This window comes from Mya arenaria, chromosome 11 (genome assembly GCF_026914265.1).
Source record: "Mya arenaria isolate MELC-2E11 chromosome 11, ASM2691426v1".
NCBI lineage: Eukaryota > Metazoa > Mollusca > Bivalvia > Myida > Myidae > Mya > Mya arenaria.
Genome location: NC_069132.1, coordinates 29162806 through 29181276, shown reverse-complemented (window position 1 = coordinate 29181276; position 18471 = coordinate 29162806). Strand labels below are relative to the sequence as shown.

Sequence of the window (18471 nt, the reverse complement as noted above, 5' to 3'; positions counted from 1 at the left end):
ATACCTAAAGGAGTTATTTCCCCTAATTCTATCAAAAAGCTCAGGAAAATGTTTTTGACCCAAGAAAATTTATATTCTGTATTTTATATATATACTGGATATTCACTAATGGATATCATGTACAGAAAAATAAATAAACACAGTCAGTATGACCATCTGCATGTAAAAATGGGATGCACTTCAATATTACCTCCCTTGAGGGGAGCAGTGCATCTTGTCAACCCAGCCAACACTGTCAGTCGAGGCTTAGCTGGTAACAGTGCAGTGAAAGAATGAATTTTTTTTGGCTAATGATGTATACTATATATTGTATAGGGGATAAAGGGAGTGAGGTATAATAAATAAAAGTAGCTTGAAATTCCTAATTGATATGAAATGTTAATCATTTTCCCCGATTTTGATAAAATATTATTTTTACCAATATAGGTGGAAAACATGGAAAAAGCAATAGGGAAGAGGGACAGGGCCTTTGTTACTGGGTGAAATGTGTCATTTGACTAATATCAGAATTCCAATTTTGTCATTAAATTAACAAGAACGCCTTAAAAAATACACAGAAAAGATCAAAGAATGTTATCAAGTTTGTTTCTTACACTAACTCTTCATTCAAACACAGTTTAGGGTCAAGTTAGTACTGGGAATAGAGCCGAATTCTTGTCAGATAAAAAGGCCTGTAATAGTTAAATTAACTTATCTGTTTCCTTTATTCAGTTATCAGAATTCCATATTTCTACCAGTCTTTTACATATGAACAGGTGTCTGTATTGTAATTTACCTTAAGTAAACAAGGAGAAACTTGTTACTAGGGAATTTGGATGATTAACAAACTAATTATTAAGTCTGTTCATGGCAAATTCACCAGACAGGCAAAGTAATGGGGTAGTAAATTCTTCCACAAACGATTTGAGACACTCAGCTGTGATGCAAGTTCAGATGTTTGCAGCAAGAAACACTGATTTAATCACCAATGCAAATATTCTAGGTATACATTTTCTGACATAAAAATAATGTTGCCTTCAATGCCTTGTATAATTCTAAAGCTCCTGCAAGTAAAATAATCCCACACTTTAAAGTAATCCGATTTTTAAAGTCATCCTCAATCATCAAATGAACTTTAGATGACAAAGATGCAATATGATTCTGCCCTGATATGAGCCATTGAAAAAATAGACATTTGAAGTACAAATCAATTGATTAATATATCAATCTATCTTTAGTATTTCAGTCATAAGTTAACTGGTTGATTGTACAAAGACTGCTTCTACTGGGTGCTTAGTTAATACCAATATCTTTAAGCTTGATTGTGACAAAAGCTGATTGCTTATAGACTCACGAGTCAATTTCATGGGTAGAAACCAGTCATAGTGACCTTTGTGAGAGGTCATGAAAAAGCACCCCTGGTGGGGATCAAACATCCTCTTGGGTGAAAGGATGACAAATATACCCCTAGATCACTCATACCATCTCTCAACCCCTTCAGTGAGCTCTTGGCAGACACCTATACCACTAGACCAGTCTCACACAACTTAATTATCCTTAACAAAAAAGGTTTTAAGTGACATTAAATAATGAAGCACAAGAAACCCTTCTACTTTCACTCCTCAATATGTGCAGAAACAGTGAGTCATACAAACACAAACCTCTTCCTCCTCATCCTCATCCTCCTCCCAGGGCTCCCTTGATTGCCCAGGTATGTCTATGGGGGGAGAAGGTGGTGGTCGGGGGCTCCCAGACTCGTCCCCTGATCCCTCGCTTGGTGGGGCCCGCACAGCATCTACAGGTACTGTGTTCCCTGGCTTTGGCGTTCGTCTCTTGAACAGCGGGATACCAGATCTTGGTGGTCGACCCTCTGACATTATGAAGCTGGGCTTTATCTGGAATGACAAACAGTGGCAATCAGAATTGACATCTTCAACAAGTTATACTGATTCTTTGTTAGTTGTTCCTCTAATAAATGCAATAAACATGTAATTAATCTTGAAACACATGCTTGTTTCATCTGAAATACTCAATCTGATTTGGTATGGAAGTCTTACGTCCAAGCCAACAATCCCAATAGGATAGATATCAGACCAAGACATTGCATATAACAGATAGATATTGTTAAAGATATGTATCCCATATCGCTTTGCCAATTGGATATAAGTCCAACCAATATCTATCTTGTCTGCAACCTATCAGGCCCAAATCGGGCCTATGTGACTGAAGTATCCATCCTTTATTGGTTTGACAATCTTTCAGATAACTTGAAGCTTCACATAAATGTCATTATCAGATTTACTTTTTCTCTATATGGCAACATAAAACTCAGTTCTCTCCACTTTTATCACATTGGATTTTCATGCTGTGCCAGATGTCCAACTGAAGCTCAAAGAAGCTTGGCTCATGACTTGCTAAATATATATATATTAGTATTTTGTTTTCATCATAATCGAGATAATTAAATTTGAAGTTTAAAACAAATAATCGTACAATCTAGTGACCTGAAAAGGGAGGTCATATTTTTCAAGAATAAAGATTTTCACCAACTGTGAGGATAAAGGTCCTATATCATTTTCGATATATATCTGATATTTAAAAATGTATCGGACTTATGTTGGACTTCTATCTTTATAGATTCTTAAAATCTACATCACGAACGTGTCTACATGTACTTATACACTCTCTAAATTCAAAAATAAATGTCTGGAATGTTAGAGTGACAACAGAAAATTTAAAACGAAAATGGTACTCTGAAAGTCCGCTCTCATCCCTGAGTTTGAGCGCTTATAAAACATCATGTCGTTTAATTGTCTCTGCTATCATTTACTGACATTATTTCCCGCCATAAGTCAATTTTGTATCCGCAAGAAAATATAACGACAAGAAAATTGGAATTACAAGTAAAATCATTTGATTGTCCAGTAGTCTCTGACAAGTCAATAAGTTCTCATGCCAATTACCAATAATATCTGGGTGTTGGACCTGTTATTGGTCCCAGATTATATGTACAGTTCCAATGTAATTTCTCAAAAATTATTGGCAATTGACTAACAATATTGGCAAAAAAATCAGCAACAAGCGAACAGTGGTGGAATGTTCATGTTTACACCTTAACAGGGACGGAATCGCTACAACATGTCTGATATCCTGGCAATGAAGCCATGCTAATCTCCATAATAGGTTGTCAATATAGTTTTCACATCGAAACCGATAGTTTCATTATTTTGCTGACATGGTTAAATTCGCTCTTCACCGCGGGGAACTAAAACATCAAAGTAATAATTTCACCGGCCACTTCCATCGCAAATGATTGATAGAGAGAAATAAGCGACACTTATTCCCCTTAATCGTTTGTAATACATTTCACAGACGAATTGTCAATCATTTATTGAAATTTATCGATACTGGTTGCGCAAGGTCAGCGTTCTGAAGCCAGTAAAATCTCGCAAAAGTAACATGCAGAGATGTTGTAACCATACTCCCAAAGGGATCTTAAGTGTTTCGATTTTTGTCAATCTTATTTTAAAGCGTAAATTGAGGATTTCTATATTAAACAATCGTACTTTGAAAGTATCCTCAATTTTGGTCAATTTGTTTCACAATGCAATTCAAATATTTAAATATGTATAGATATCTTATATTTCATAGAAACATACTCATGTTTTTTACAGTGATGTACACTGAAAATCATAAATACTGTGCTTTTGCAGATATTGGACACTTACAAACATTAAAGGCGGAACACGTTTGTTGCAGACTATTTATGAGTCAATTATGTTTCACTGGGAAGATTATGCCGTCCCTTAGCTTTGAAGTTCCAAGCTTTCTTAAGGGTCCGCGCATTCAGTCATAGGGGAACATAACCATTACAGATTCATTAAAATCGAAGAGGGCACTTGAGCGGTGATTTATTTACACAAAGAGCTCATTTCGTAAATACATCATTACTGATAATCATTACTTACAATTATGGCAAACATACGCTTTGCCAGATATAAAAAAAAAACATGACGTTCACTATACAGTAATGTTTAGGGTTGTTAAAAATAAGAAAAAATATTGGTAAGAAAGTTTGAGATTCAGTCTGAAACTAAAGTTCTAACTAATATATTATTAAAAGCACGGAAAAAGTTTCGTGTTAAAGTAAAGTTCTACCTTTCAGCACGTCCGTGCGAAATAAGGTAATTTCATAAAAACGCACACACATACAAACACGTATCAACAACACGCTGAAGAAGGTACTGGCAATGCCTACTTATGTACCGATTATCTATTTGAACCTAATTGTAATAGCTTTTCTCCTTATCTTGAACCAGCAGAACGTCCCCGAGAATGAATGCGTTGTACTCAGCTTCTATATCTGTATCTATTGACGACTGGTAATGTTCGCCCAGACAACCTTTATATGGCTTCAGAGGAAGACAAATGTTCACATAGACAAATGCGTGCAGCCTTAGAAGAGATCTTAAGCAGTTTTTGTCTCACGAAGTGTAAATGTCTTGGAAGTCCCCAACGACAAGAAATTATCAGTAATACAGTTGTAACACTCGAATTCAAATTTCTTTTACATTAGAAAGTTGTCAGAACTCCATTTGAGACCCAGCATGGAGGCGGTGGCGATTCACAGGCCCGGTGCGTCTTCTTAGATAGTGATATATATATATGGACGCAATACACGAGAGATAGTGATTATGTTCTTCCGTAAGAGAAAAAAGTACTCACGTCAGCAAAAACACGCATCTGCAAGTATTGACAACAGTAGACAGTAAATTATTCTTAATGAGACTGTCTGTTCTGGACAAAACCTTATTCTGAGTAGCAACACAACGAAGAAGCCTTCGCCGTGCAGCTTTCATCCCTGTTTTTAGATTAAACATTATATGTTTTACAACGATTGTGAGAAAGTTATGATAACTTATACTATGCCACTCTCGTTGCCACGATTTTGAGAGTGTGGGTACCCGGAGAAAACCCACTTGTCCGACTTGGTGACCACTAACCAAACTCACATGCGCACAGGCTAGGAATCGAATCCGGATCGCCTTGGTGAGAAGCGAGTGCGCTAACCACTGCCCTAACCTGACAGCCACACATTTCTGTTGTTTTTTATCATTTCCAAAAGCTTCAATACCCCATGATTATAATACCCCATGATTATAAATTATCAAATAGTAAATAAAAGGCACATGTAGTGACTGCAGACATACTTGATACAATTTATTTTTCGTGAAATGTAACATTTCTTACCTATCGTAAAATCTGCTTAAATATTCCATAATTATATACCCTTTCACTCAACAATTGAAACTGCACCCCAAAATCCATAGCTTGGCCAAACATGTTTATACACAGACGTAAAAAAGATAGTCCTGGAATGAACAGAAGCACAATCCCTGAACACTTGATGCTTCCAGAGATAATATAAATCATTAACACATAACCAAATTTCAATTATTTTGTTCAGATTTTGTCCAAGTTGTTAAGCAAATCACGAAGTGTAAACAAAAATTTCTCAGCTAATCCACAACAGGCATCTTCTCATAATAGCAAAAAAACTTTAGAATTGATTCCCAAAGTTGCCATTTTTCCTGGTAACTCCAAGAAGACCTCGTTATCAAACATGACTTTATCATGATTTTTCATCAGACCAACATCCTTCTGAAGTTCCACAGTTATCCACACAGGATATTTTTTTCCGGAAAACTAACACAATACCTTTCAATTGCAGACAATTTACAGTGCTGCGAAGAATAATACAGAAAAAAAGACAGCAATTGTGATATTATCCTATACACATAAATCCAAATTAATAATGTCAAAATAATTCGCCTTTTCGATAAAAAGGTAAACCGTTGTCATCACATTCTTGTTTTGAAGAAACACAGACAGGATTTGATTCTGTATGGTGTTCAAATCACGGCCTTTAAATAAGAAAATAAATCCCAAACAACCAGAATAAAACTTTCAAACTATGTGATGAAATCCACACATACACTGTATACCAGCTTAATTTTTTTTTATATGATTAATGAGTTAATTGCTCATTAATAGAACAAAATTATGCTAAATAAACTTTTGATGAAATATATGCAACATGGAACGCATGATCCGCATTATAATGAATGTATTATTGTGTTCCCTTCCCGTACGAGAAAGAACATGATGGCATTGATGAGCTCTGCAAAAGACTGCAAATGCTCATAAGCCCATTCCCTTGATAAACATACACTTCAGTTCAAGACTCCGCGGATCCAGGGGAACATTTGGATGGGCATATAAAGTAGACAAGTGATCGTTATAACACATGAAAGAGTGTTTTCTCATTTACTTACCTTAGACTTTTTCCAGAAATGACCGTGAGTAATCAGCTTAAAAACCTAACTTGAAAGATGAATTTCATACAGGTTTTCGCTCATCTTTTGACGGGTGCGGTAATAAAAATAAATAGTGATTGTTGACCTTAACTTTCCGGTAAATTGATAATAGACTGGTGTCAAGTAAGGCGTCCGCGTGTTTTTCGAACAAACAACAAATTACTTTTGAGAGATAAACTTACCCCCATCGTCGGCAGTTTTTATGATTTAATTGTGATATAATTACTTTTAACAGTGAAATCCTCTGTGGTGGTTATATAACTAAGCCCTGTGATCAGAAAGATGAATTTAAACGACGTAAAGAACGACAAATTCAACGCAAAAATCTCTTCGGACGATAAAAGAAAGATCAAGGCATCAATTAGGACTTACCATTAAGCTTGTTCAAATAAAGTTTGACATGTCTTTTACGAAAACTATCCTCATGTTACCCACTGACGGTACATTAACCTTTCGCATAATGATCCAATTATGTCTTCGATGAGTGAAAACAGCAACAAAGTGTTTTGATTTAGGTACAGAAGTTCAAAATTATTTACATAAGAAATACAAGTTTGAAAGTGCATATACATGTATATCGAGAATGCGTCTGTATACAAAGCCTTACATAAGCATGTTATGATAGTCATATACGCGTATTTCGACAGAGGTTTTTACATGAAAAGCAGCTTTTTCAAATAATACAACTTGCAAAACATTCTGCACATTATGTTCATCACATTGCATACACAACTCATGTATAATGTGCTTTCAATTTGATTTTTTTTGAAGAACTGTATTTTATAAATGAAAACTTTGTGATACGTCGTGTTTTTTTTAAATAGCTCGTTTATTATAGGGAAAGGCATTGTTTCCAAGCAGTTTCAAGTTCACAAGTTTATTCATCAACACTCATGTCACAGACAGTATACCTTAAGCATATTGAGGGTTTTCAAACATTATACATACTCAAAATGAACATTAGTTTACAATTTATATATTAAAATAGATGTCTACATACGCCACCTAATTGAATTACAGTAAAACCCCGTTTGTTCGAACTAGCTCGGCTCTAATTCACCGTTGGCTCGAACTCGCTCGACTCGATTTCCCGTTAGCTCGAACTTGATGTAAAAGACCGATTGTTTCTACGAAATGTTAGCAATACCCCTTGGCTCGAATTTCCCGAGAATCGAGGTATTTTCGCCGGTCCCTGGCAGTTCAAGTCAACGGGGTTCGACTGTATAATATTAAAGTCAAAAATAATGGAAGGGAACATTATGCTAGATTTGTCAAACCATATTTATCAACAACTTCTATAATCTATTAATTTCTTTAATTATTAAAACATTTGGAGATCGATGCAATTGTCTTTCAATACTAGTTTGTTATATTTTCAGCAGAATAGCTACATTCAGTGAAATTCATCACCAATATTGTGCTACACTGTCATGTTCGACACAATGTCACTAACCTAAACAGAAAACAACACCCATGTTTTTGTCAACTTGAATCTTATGTTTTAATGTTGACCTGTTTCATGGCAAAATTGGAATTTTCCTGAGTACCCTTTAAAATACTTTAGAAAGAATAAGTGAGATAACAAAATATTCGCTGAGCTATATAATCTACGCGGAAATACGGGGATTATTCCATATATCTACCTGTACGCAGTGGGGTCGGGAAACAGCAAGTGCCAAATTTGACCCCATGGCTGGAATGCGAACCCCTTGGTGTGACAACTTAATGAATCTTCTGCATTCTCATGCAATGGAATTTAGCTTTCATTAATTTTCACACGGCTTATCCCGTTTAAGGTCAAAACGATTAATTAAATGTATTGCAATGCATACAAATTGCAGTGTCTCTTTGTAGACTTGAGCACTGATAAAATTTGAAAAGTCATTCTGTCAACTGCGTGGAGATATTTTTCCTGTGATCGTTCAACAGATAGAGAAATGAAATATATAATTGAGTAAACTGGTTATATAGATATAATAAAAGAATATCATTAAATGTTAGTTGAAATATGTAATTCATACAAATATTAATCATGGCTTACGTTCATTTCCTGGTTAAGAACTAAAGAAATACGCACACGATAAGATGCCTTTGGTTTATGGCTACACTAAACACACACCTTATCTCCCGTTATATCAGTGACTATGGGTTTGTGTAGAACCCTTCCGTGATTAATCTGGTCAAAGACCTTCCTGAGTGCTAAACACGTAAATGTAACTTCCAAAGTTTGAACAATATAAAGATAACAGTTTGCGTCAATAACATTACCTCATTATCAATTGCGCCTCTTGTCTGAGTATTATCCGATGTTGTTAGGTGTTTTGTCGTTGTTGTTTCCAGAGCACGTTCCAAATTTTCCAAACTCTTGACCATCTTCTCTAATTTGTAAACTTCCATATCAAGGAGGTTATACAATGTATGATCTTTGCCTTTTTCAAAGTCGACTGCTTCTGAGTTTGGGAAAATGTCAAGGTCGTCCTCCCGCGCAGACGACACTTTTTGGATGCCTCCGTAGCCATCCATCGTCGTAATAAGGGTATTTGTTTAACAAGTAATTCGGATGTTTTTGTTTCAGTGGGTAATTATTTTAATAAATGAAGCCACTGCTTTTACTTTCGTCTATCTACAGGCCAAAACTTGACGATCAATCAACGCTCGTTTGTCATTTGGAATCCAAACATTAAATATGTTCCGTATTTTGTAATGTCCAAAGATTCATAAACGTATGTTAAAAGCCTCAAAGCATCCAAAGTTTTGTGATAAATTAAGTGTTATCACGTCTTATTAAACAAGTTGAATATAAAAAAATCCCAATAAATACCAGACATACATGTAAGCAAATCATGAAAATGACTAAAAATAAGATGCTGACGTTGAATTTCCAAAACTAGTCATAATAAAAATCTTAAAATTCTAACCAATTACTTCAATAAATCCATGACTAGACAAAATGCTTCATTAAATTTGAAACAAAGTTGGACATTGAAAATCGGATTTCTACAACCCCATATTACTTATAGTTATGCCCTACCCTATAATTAGGCCATACGGTTTCGCGGCCAGACCTCTAATCGTCCCCAGCTTTAATCGACCAACAAGGCGAAATGACTGAATCGATTGTATTAAGTGTAAGATTTTCGAATTTAGGCAATTTTGGTTACAGGGAAAAGCCAATTAGAAATAAGTCTCCAAATCTGTCTTAAATCGGATGATTTTTCTTTGACCATCACAGTAAGGTCACTCCAAACACTCTCGCCTCGTCCGTACATGTTGGTATGGCTTGAAATAGCCTATAAACTTGAAATTGAGTTGTCGATTAAAACTTCCTAACACTTCAATGCTAAGCAAATCACCTTCTAAAATCTAAAATACAATTTACAAAAAAAAGCTATTAAGATAACCTTATCTTCAAAAATATATACCTAAATGTTAATTTTATTTCCACATGTTTTTTTGCACCTTCATGTGAGGTTATTACCTTCGTGGAAAAACAAATTTATTATTTTCAGCTTCAATTTTTATCTTCATTTTTCGAGTAACGAACATTTGCTTTAAATTGTTTAATTTTCATAAATAATAGCTCTTATCAAAAGTTCATTATCCATGCACGCAGATTATCGTAAATATTCAATTTTATCTTAAATGGGGGCTATAATTTCAAGTGGTGATCACATAAAAATCGTCTGGAAATAAACATTTAACTGAAACCATTGACTTCAGGAACATATGCCATACTCGTATTTACTCTTGAGATTTGGCAAAAGACAGCATTGAATCCCACTTCTTTTGTTTGAGATTCAACGCAAAGTTTTAATTGATTACAAATACAGTCAAACCCCGTTTGCTCGAACTCGCTTGGCTCGAATTGCTTGTTGGCGCCAACTGGATGCAAAGGACCGATTTCATTATACTGAAGATAAGGATTCCCGCTTTGGCGGAAATTTCCGAGGCTTGAGGTATTTTTGCCGGTCCCTGGGAGTTAACAGTGATCAAACAAAACTACTTGCACATAGACTACGCATCGTTCGAGGTGATTAAAAAGCGTTATACACTATACACTGATGTTGATTAGCGGACCTGTGTTGTAACGATCCTTATGGATAATAATTAAAAAAGTTATTTTCAGTCTAATATAAAGCCAATTAAGTAATGCCTTATTCAAATATATTTCCATGTGTACTGTGTGTAAATGTTTTTTGATTGAACGATATCAAAGTGGTTAAAACAAAACATATTTAGTTATTTACGCAACTAGATATTTAAAAAAAGCCACGAAGCCAAAAATACAGGAATTAAACAATATATTTACTATATGTAGTCAGTATTAGTTGGACCTAAATGACATATAAGATTTTAAACACACACACATCAAGTGTAGTTATACATAATTAAAACCATTCAACGCTAAAACCTTAGACCCATATTTTATCCACGAGAGGCACTGTTCCAGAACTCCAAGCAACCATTACAAAATCCTCAGAAAAAGAGTATGATACCGAGTAGGATTCCGTGACAGGGTTTAGTTAATTGGCAATAGACACAAAACATCAAAGGACAATGCCGAATTTATACCCATGCCATGGGCATGTTTGCGTCCAACCACTTGGTTTAACAACTAGCATTCCAGGAAAAGTGCGGTAATTTTCTTGTTATTACGATGTGGTACGCCATTATATGGTTCCATATGATTGTTTCGTCCAAAAAAATCATCCACATTGACCGGAAATATGTCATCTTCATTTTGGCAATAAGAGAAGTTCGTTATCTCATTTTGACCTATAAGTAAGAGTTAGGCGCTGCAACCGAAGTTAAAATGGTACCACTTTCGTGAGCAAAACAAATCCCCATCATATCAACGCAGGCTACAACATGTGTTCCCCCCCCCCCCCCCCCCAAAATAATATTGTAATATGAGTATGGCATATCCAGAACCACGAGGAGCTGCATTTGTGGAAAACAAAATGTTGCAAGGGTTTGAAATTCATCAACACGAGAAACAATGACAAGACTGTCAATGGCCGAGACTTCCCTGCCGAGATAAATCTGGAAATTTTGATTAAAGTTGACTTATTGCTCTATTTTAATCCTTATATATTGTGTCAAACTCGATGGTACGAAGTTATTTCGTACATGTGTATATTTTATCCTCCCATCCTGATCCTATGTAGTGTAAGTCCAACGTACCAGCCCCCCCCCCCCCCCCCAACTTTGTCGAAGTTTACTTTTTATGCCAATATCGGAGAAATAAAACACGCTCAAAGTGCACTATTTTAGATCAGAAATTGTTAAAATTGCCTCTGAGGAATATCCCCCAAGCACCCTGCCAACATTAAAACTATTGAAATTTCGTTTTTAAGGGAGAGGCAAATTTCAAACGGCTGTTTCTTCACTTCCCTCTAACTTCAATTTCTGGACCCGACCCTGTGACGTATCCAAAAATAAATAAATGCATTCTTAAAAATTGAGAGCAATGTGTATCAATACATCTTTGGCGCAGCATAAACGGATCGAATCATAAAGAATGACAAAAATAATCAACATAAGGAAGACAAACTGTTTATATCAAAATGATGATATCTGCGGAATGGTTGGAAGATCTTGTATATGATCTGCAGCCTGAAGACAATCCACGGCTGTACGACCAGGTGATCAAGGCGTTTGTTGTGTTATGTCAGGTCGTGTACCGTACGTTTGAGTACAGACGGGAGTTGCATGCACAGGGTGCTTCATCTGAGAGGCAACAGCTGCCGGGAGTGTAAAACATGGCATCGCCCTCATCTATATTGCTTAGGAAATATTTTTTTTACATGAAATCTGCACTCATTTATTTGTTTGCATAATTGGTGTGCGATTTTTTCTTAGGTGTGTTTTGTAAAAAAAATAAAATATATACATAAAATGAGATGATTTTCTATGCATTACACTGCCGTAAAAATGCACACACTTGCATAATGTATAACCCCAAAGCTTGAAAAAGCCGAAGTGTATCTTCTAGTCAAAGACATCAATGTATTCCGTAACCGTTGTTCGATATTAAGTAAATACTTCAAGGAACGAAAACTTTGGCAGTTCTGGGGAACATTGAATTAATCCAAGTTCTCATTCTGGTCACCGTCGGCGACCACGGTACTTTAATCCGTAACACTTCGTAAATAGCTTAGCATAGCGTAGAAGGTGCATCGGGGGTATCAGACGACACGACGGGTCTTGATATTTATTAGGTCTGCATATTGTCACACAAATTCAATATCTATGACAGTTTCTTGATGTTAAGTATGTTATGGACCGAGTCATAAAAACAGTTGTTACGATCTTTCAATGAAATAAGCCCACAAGAAATATCCTTTACCTTGACAAGACTGGAGATCAGACTTTGTTTATTTAAAAAATAACAAATTTATGTATGACGATACGATACGAACACTGTATTGCAAACGTCCTTTCAAATAGCAAAAAGGCTAGTGACAAGTCTACTACCAACTAAGATACGGTTGACAGTGCCCACTACCCACAGCACTCCAGTTCCAGGGCCCTGGTTGAAGCCTGGAGTACCACACAATTTACAGAATTCTTCTTCCCCTCCCAGATTAGCACCTCTCGTATTTCTGTCATTGCATATCGCAGCACGAAACCCTGATTATTTCGACAGGAAGGCATGCCTGTAGCATATTTCCCGCCAATAAATCACCGACGGCACGAGTTGCACGGGTAATTATGGCGTCGACTAATGGTTCCACCAGTTCCTCTGCTAAAAACATGGGCAGGTAAAAAACAAGAAACTCATTAAGTGAACACAAATGTTAGATAAGCGAAACTGAGTGAATGAATGAGCCATAGGAGTATTTTTTTCGAGAAGATTTTGTTGAAAATTGTACACACGCTCATATGTATGTGCGGGGTGTTTTGGTAATAACATACCTTTGCATTTGTCATGGTTCTAAAGACAACCTTTCTTGTTCGCAACATTCTCGTAAACCAGAGCGATGATGCTATGCGTACTAGATTAATCATTTAATATAAAAATATCAAACCCCTGATGGAATAAAATGGTTCGCAGTGGCAGTGTCCTTCCTAAGCAATATTTACATGATGTACATTTAATTTTGCATTATTATTAAAAGAACCTCAAAACTTAAGAAGCGGTTTCACGTGGACATATACTATAAGCCCACATATCTTGGACCGTCGGGAGCACTGTCAAAATGGCATTTTCAGAGAAATAGTTGGTTTTAATGAATATAAAATAAGTGTGTCAGACACATGCAGTTATAACGCGAGGGCTTATTGCAATACTGTTTTAACACAAGCTTTTTCTACTTGAGTTACAAGCATCTTGCACTAAGGCGTATTTCTCTGGATAGCACGTGGCAATTCCATAAATAGAATCCGGGACAGCCAGTGGCCTCAATATATTTTGCAAGTATGGTGGGTAATTGGGACCAAAATTTCCGTGTCATTTTTTTGGTGCTTAGTTGAACAACCGGTGCATTTCTTAGTAGGAAAACATGCTTTTATTTATAGACAAAAAGTTTTACAAGAGTGCCGTTGCTTTCTCACCATTTTATAAAATGAATTGAAGGGTAGTTTAATAAGGCACTTAGGCAGCTATATAATGTGTACATTTTTCATCATATTTTATCGACCCCACTTTATATCGCGATTTACTGCATGCCGATTCCATTTGCTTATATTGTTTACAAGAAACTTCTTGGACAGGTATTGAAGGCAAAGCCTGCTGTATTCTGTACTGTATCGTGCAATACTGTACAGTGATCTACCGTTGTTTGCTTTGTTAATATGTACTGTACCTCTCTATTGCCTAGGCTATAGGCATAGTTACATTTAGTAAACACATGCTAACAACTAAACACATAAACAACGTGATTAACAACACCGTTATTAACTTCTTGATGATGTGCTCACGCATTTTCAAAGATGCTGAAACAATATATTGTCTCATAGATCTATTTCAAGAGCAGTTACGCCGTTGTTAACCTTAACGAAGTTCTGAACAATCGTTCCACTGATCAGTCATTTTAAATCTAGGTAAACTACATACAGTTATTGGAAAGTTGAGATTTTCGTTCTGATAAAATCATCTACTGAGTACAGTACACAATACAGGTGTCAGTTCGTCGTGATGCTGGCAGTATGTTTTGATCAGCTCTTGGCGGGGTTTGTCACTCACGGACAGGATACCTGTCAAACACCACTGTACAGTACATCACATGGTGATGAGGGAAATAATTGGTGAATTATTAGGCCCTAAAGAACCTCTGTGCAACCTGGCACTAGTTATTGGTCCCAGGTTCAACCTACTGATACAGTTCCCTAAGAGTACTGTCAGTACTGTTTTTGCAGTACATTAGTAAATTATCTTAATTTCTCTTGAAATTTGAATGACATTTGCAAACAATTTATTTTGTAATGTACTGTACTGTACAGTACAGTAGACATATTTTTATTCTTAAAAATATTCCAATAAAACAAATATGGTAAAAAGTTGTGGGAATCGTATGTTAATCATTCTAATTTCGCAGAGGTTTGTTAATGATAAATCAAACTTAACATCTTAGCTCTGGTGTACGAGAATGAACTAAATCGTCTACGCAACTTGACAACGATGATAACTTTATTGCGGTATGACTGTATCTATTTATAGAATGTTTACGGTCCATTGAACATTTGTATGCTATCTTTATAAATAACGTTTGACGCTGTGTCTATCAGCCCGGCTAGCTCAGTCGGTAGAGCACGAGACTCTTAATCTCGGGGTCGTGGGTTCGAGCCCCACGTTGGGCGATTAACTTTTTCATCTTTATCGGCATTTTTCAAGATCTTACAATTAATTTCAACATTATATACAATAATTCTTTGTTAATTGGTTGGTATACAGTTGAAAGATGATGTTAATTTATAATCAATGCGCAAATGTAGCTTAATCATACAACAACAATTTGAGAAAAATAACGATTTTCATTATTTTTTAAATTATATTTATTGCTTGAACATTAATCATGATTAGTAATTTGTGGTGTAAAACGGCTTCCATAGATATATATCTGGGTTAAGGTTTATTCTGGCAAATTTCCAAAAATAGATGCTCGCTGCAGGGTCGGTGACTGCTCTTCTGACCCATATATAACGTTGACTCGCAACTTGTTTTGGCAGGGAAACTTTGCACGCGCACTTTTCGTGGAAGTATCGAAGGGAATCGAGACTTTTGCGCAATACTTTTCAGTATCACGGACATACATAATTATAAGCCCGTGACTTTATTGTATATTTCTACCGAATTACTGGATTTAACGGATATGAGTTTTGCCATACCCAATTGATTTTCTGTTAAGCGTCACTTTCTTACCTACATACCAGGCATTTCCAGGCAGGGAAAACAACTAAAATTATTGTGTCGAAGTAAACAAACATAATTCATACACTCCATTCAACTATGTGGGCGCTTGGAAAACCAGCATCCCGGCAATGCAAAAGTTAAAAACACTAAGCACTTGTATAAAGTTTATACATAACTAACAAATCCTACTCCAACTGCTTATATGCTTTACTATATTCTTAACAACCGGTATAATAATAATAATAATAATAATAATAATAATAATAATAATAATAATAGTAATAATAATAACAATAAAAACAACTCAATCTATTTATATAAGAATAGTGAATATAAAGATCAGTACATATTGCTTTATAACACCGTCGTTCAAAGCAAAACTATCTGAAGATGCAGAACAATTTCGATATATTATTTACCCAATTTATAATTAAACCATCTGTCAAATTCGCGTGCCGCAAATAAATATTGGCGGTAAAACGGATTATGGAGTAATTTGAGTCAGTAAGGAGTAATTCCTGTAAGCATTATATAAGTGTTTCCAGATGAGGAAGAGCTAAACAACTCACCTTGTCTAGGTTATGAAATTTATTCCATCATGGTCCGAAAACAGCTCACAAAAAGTCTGAGGGTGCGACAATTACTTCGAAATAATCTGATTTATATTGCCATAGATACAGTTTTAATTCGATACACAAGCTGTACTTTACTCATGTTTAAACTGTTTCTATTCCAGTTTTCAAGAAAACAGAGCGATATGAAAATATGTGCGCGAAACATTGTTAACAACGAAATTATAGCCAAAATGATTATTATGTTGGGTTTATGTTTACCATCATATCTATCGCACGAGGGATAATTCCGGTCAATGGAGCTAAGGTGTAAACCAAATAAAAAATGTTGGTTTCCGGCTTTCCAAACTACCCTATATATATTTTTGCATACGACCCTATTTTTTAACTGCAGACAGATGTTTTTTTTTGTGTGTGTGTTTTTTATTTGCTTTTGGGATACACAGTTGGTAGTTTCTAAGTCAAATGTTTCCGGACAATTTGGCGACGATATAAAGACACAGGTTAATTAATTAAATAGACTCATTTAAAAAATATCCCAACCTACCAATAAAGTGGTCGTACCAACAATAACTCGTATTTTTTTAGCACATTTATTACCTATTTAAGCTGGTTTAAGCGGTTTTTGTTGTTGTTTCTTACTTAAAACCTTTATGTTTATTTGGCTAGGGTGGGTGGGTGGACGGGGGGGGGGGGAACTCCCTTACATGGATGTCGAATGTATCCCAGCATCCGCGCAGGCGTGGAAGTTGGGACCGGTTTTGTTCATTAGGTGGCTAAACACATTATTCAACCATTTATTGTCGGTACGAACGACGTACGGACCCTATGGTTATGTTATGGCGGAGAATTCGGAAACAAACATTTTTTCTTCAATTTGGCCTAAAGCAAATGTATAAAGTTGATGGGCCAGTTATTTTATAAACAGTTACAAAACTTGTGAGGACCGATTTGATTGACACAACACTTGGCAAACATCAGGTGTGCCGCCTGGCCATACCTTGGAGAAACCGTTTAATTAATAAGAGAACCGACTTTTCCTTGATGTTTTTCTTACCAGAACGTAAACTCTCGCTAATTCTTAAACTTACGATCTTTGAAGTGTGTTCTGGAAAAGCTAACTCTTTTCTTTTATTCTTTTTCCAGATAATGGTAAGTAAGATCCATGATGATCGTAATTTTCGAGAAACCCGAAATGATTTTATTTCTAGTTATTTTCAAAAAAGTTGAAAATGCAATATTGATTATTACAAGGGAGAATAATATCAACTGCATTCTGCAAAGTAATTCAAGCAATTGCGTCCCTTTGTCCATCAGCCGGATTAACCGTGTAGTTTTAAAAGCCGAAACAAAATCGTCAAAAGTCTCTGATGGCATTTATTTATATGGATTTATCTACAGCAAATGCCGAAAAAGTAACGGATCGAAAAAGTACATTTTTGATGAAAATTTGCCACTTTCTGGACGGATGTTTTCCAGTCTTGTATTATGAAGTGTTGAAGTGTTAAAATGGCCATGCTCATCTTTACCCCGTTGCAGCATCAGATTCATTTCTAAGAAAGAGTAATTCAATTTCTAAGGCGAAATCGTTTGGGTCTTAATCTTTTGCATATCACGGACAGTTTATCGTTTATGGTGACGTTAAAACTGAAAACGCCCGGAATGGTTTGAAAATTGCAGTAAAAATATGTATTTCGCATTACGTTACATCGTCACCCGACGTCATAGTATATCGCCGATAACTGACATGTCATCATCATCATCATCATCATCATCATCATCATCATCATCATCATCATCATCATCATCATCATCATCATTATCATCATCCATCTTCATCATCATCATCATCAACATCACCATCATCATCATCATCATCATCATCATCACAGGACCCGCTTGCTAAAAAACTAAGTAACACCACAAACACATAAAGTCTAAGCGCATCTGTATCATGCTTAACAGAACATCTGGTCTCTTTAAAAAATATAATTAAGCGTTAATTCCATGATTAAAATTGAGCCCAACAACACAGACAGTTACAAGATTTCACTTATTATAATACGTCTACGTTTGCCATCAGCAAGGTTTTTATTATTTTTCCCCGGATTTTTTATGTGTGTAAGATAGCTACAGTAGGTTGGTTTCCAGAGGTTAGGTGGTATTGCCTGATTTATGTTCACAGGAT

General features: G+C 35.8%; 1 protein-coding gene and 1 non-coding gene across 2 annotated transcripts in view; one reads left to right on the top strand and one right to left on the bottom strand.

Annotated features, from left to right (window-relative positions):
- The window catches only part of LOC128209327 (kinesin-like protein KIF26B), a 150832-nt gene extending 134457 nt beyond the window's left edge, over positions 1-16375 (bottom strand). Inside the window, exons 1-2 of the mRNA XM_052913314.1 lie at positions 16281-16375; positions 1641-1874 (exon numbers count right to left, since the gene is read on the bottom strand). Coding sequence (XP_052769274.1) covers positions 1641-1856 — 216 coding nt within the window. The 5' untranslated portion in view covers positions 1857-1874; positions 16281-16375. The remainder of the gene's footprint in view (positions 1-1640; positions 1875-16280) is intronic.
- Positions 15086-15158, top strand: Trnak-cuu (transfer RNA lysine (anticodon CUU)). Its single transcript has one exon. It is a non-coding gene; the product is annotated as a tRNA-Lys (tRNA).
- Positions 16376-18471: the final 2096 nt, after the last annotated feature.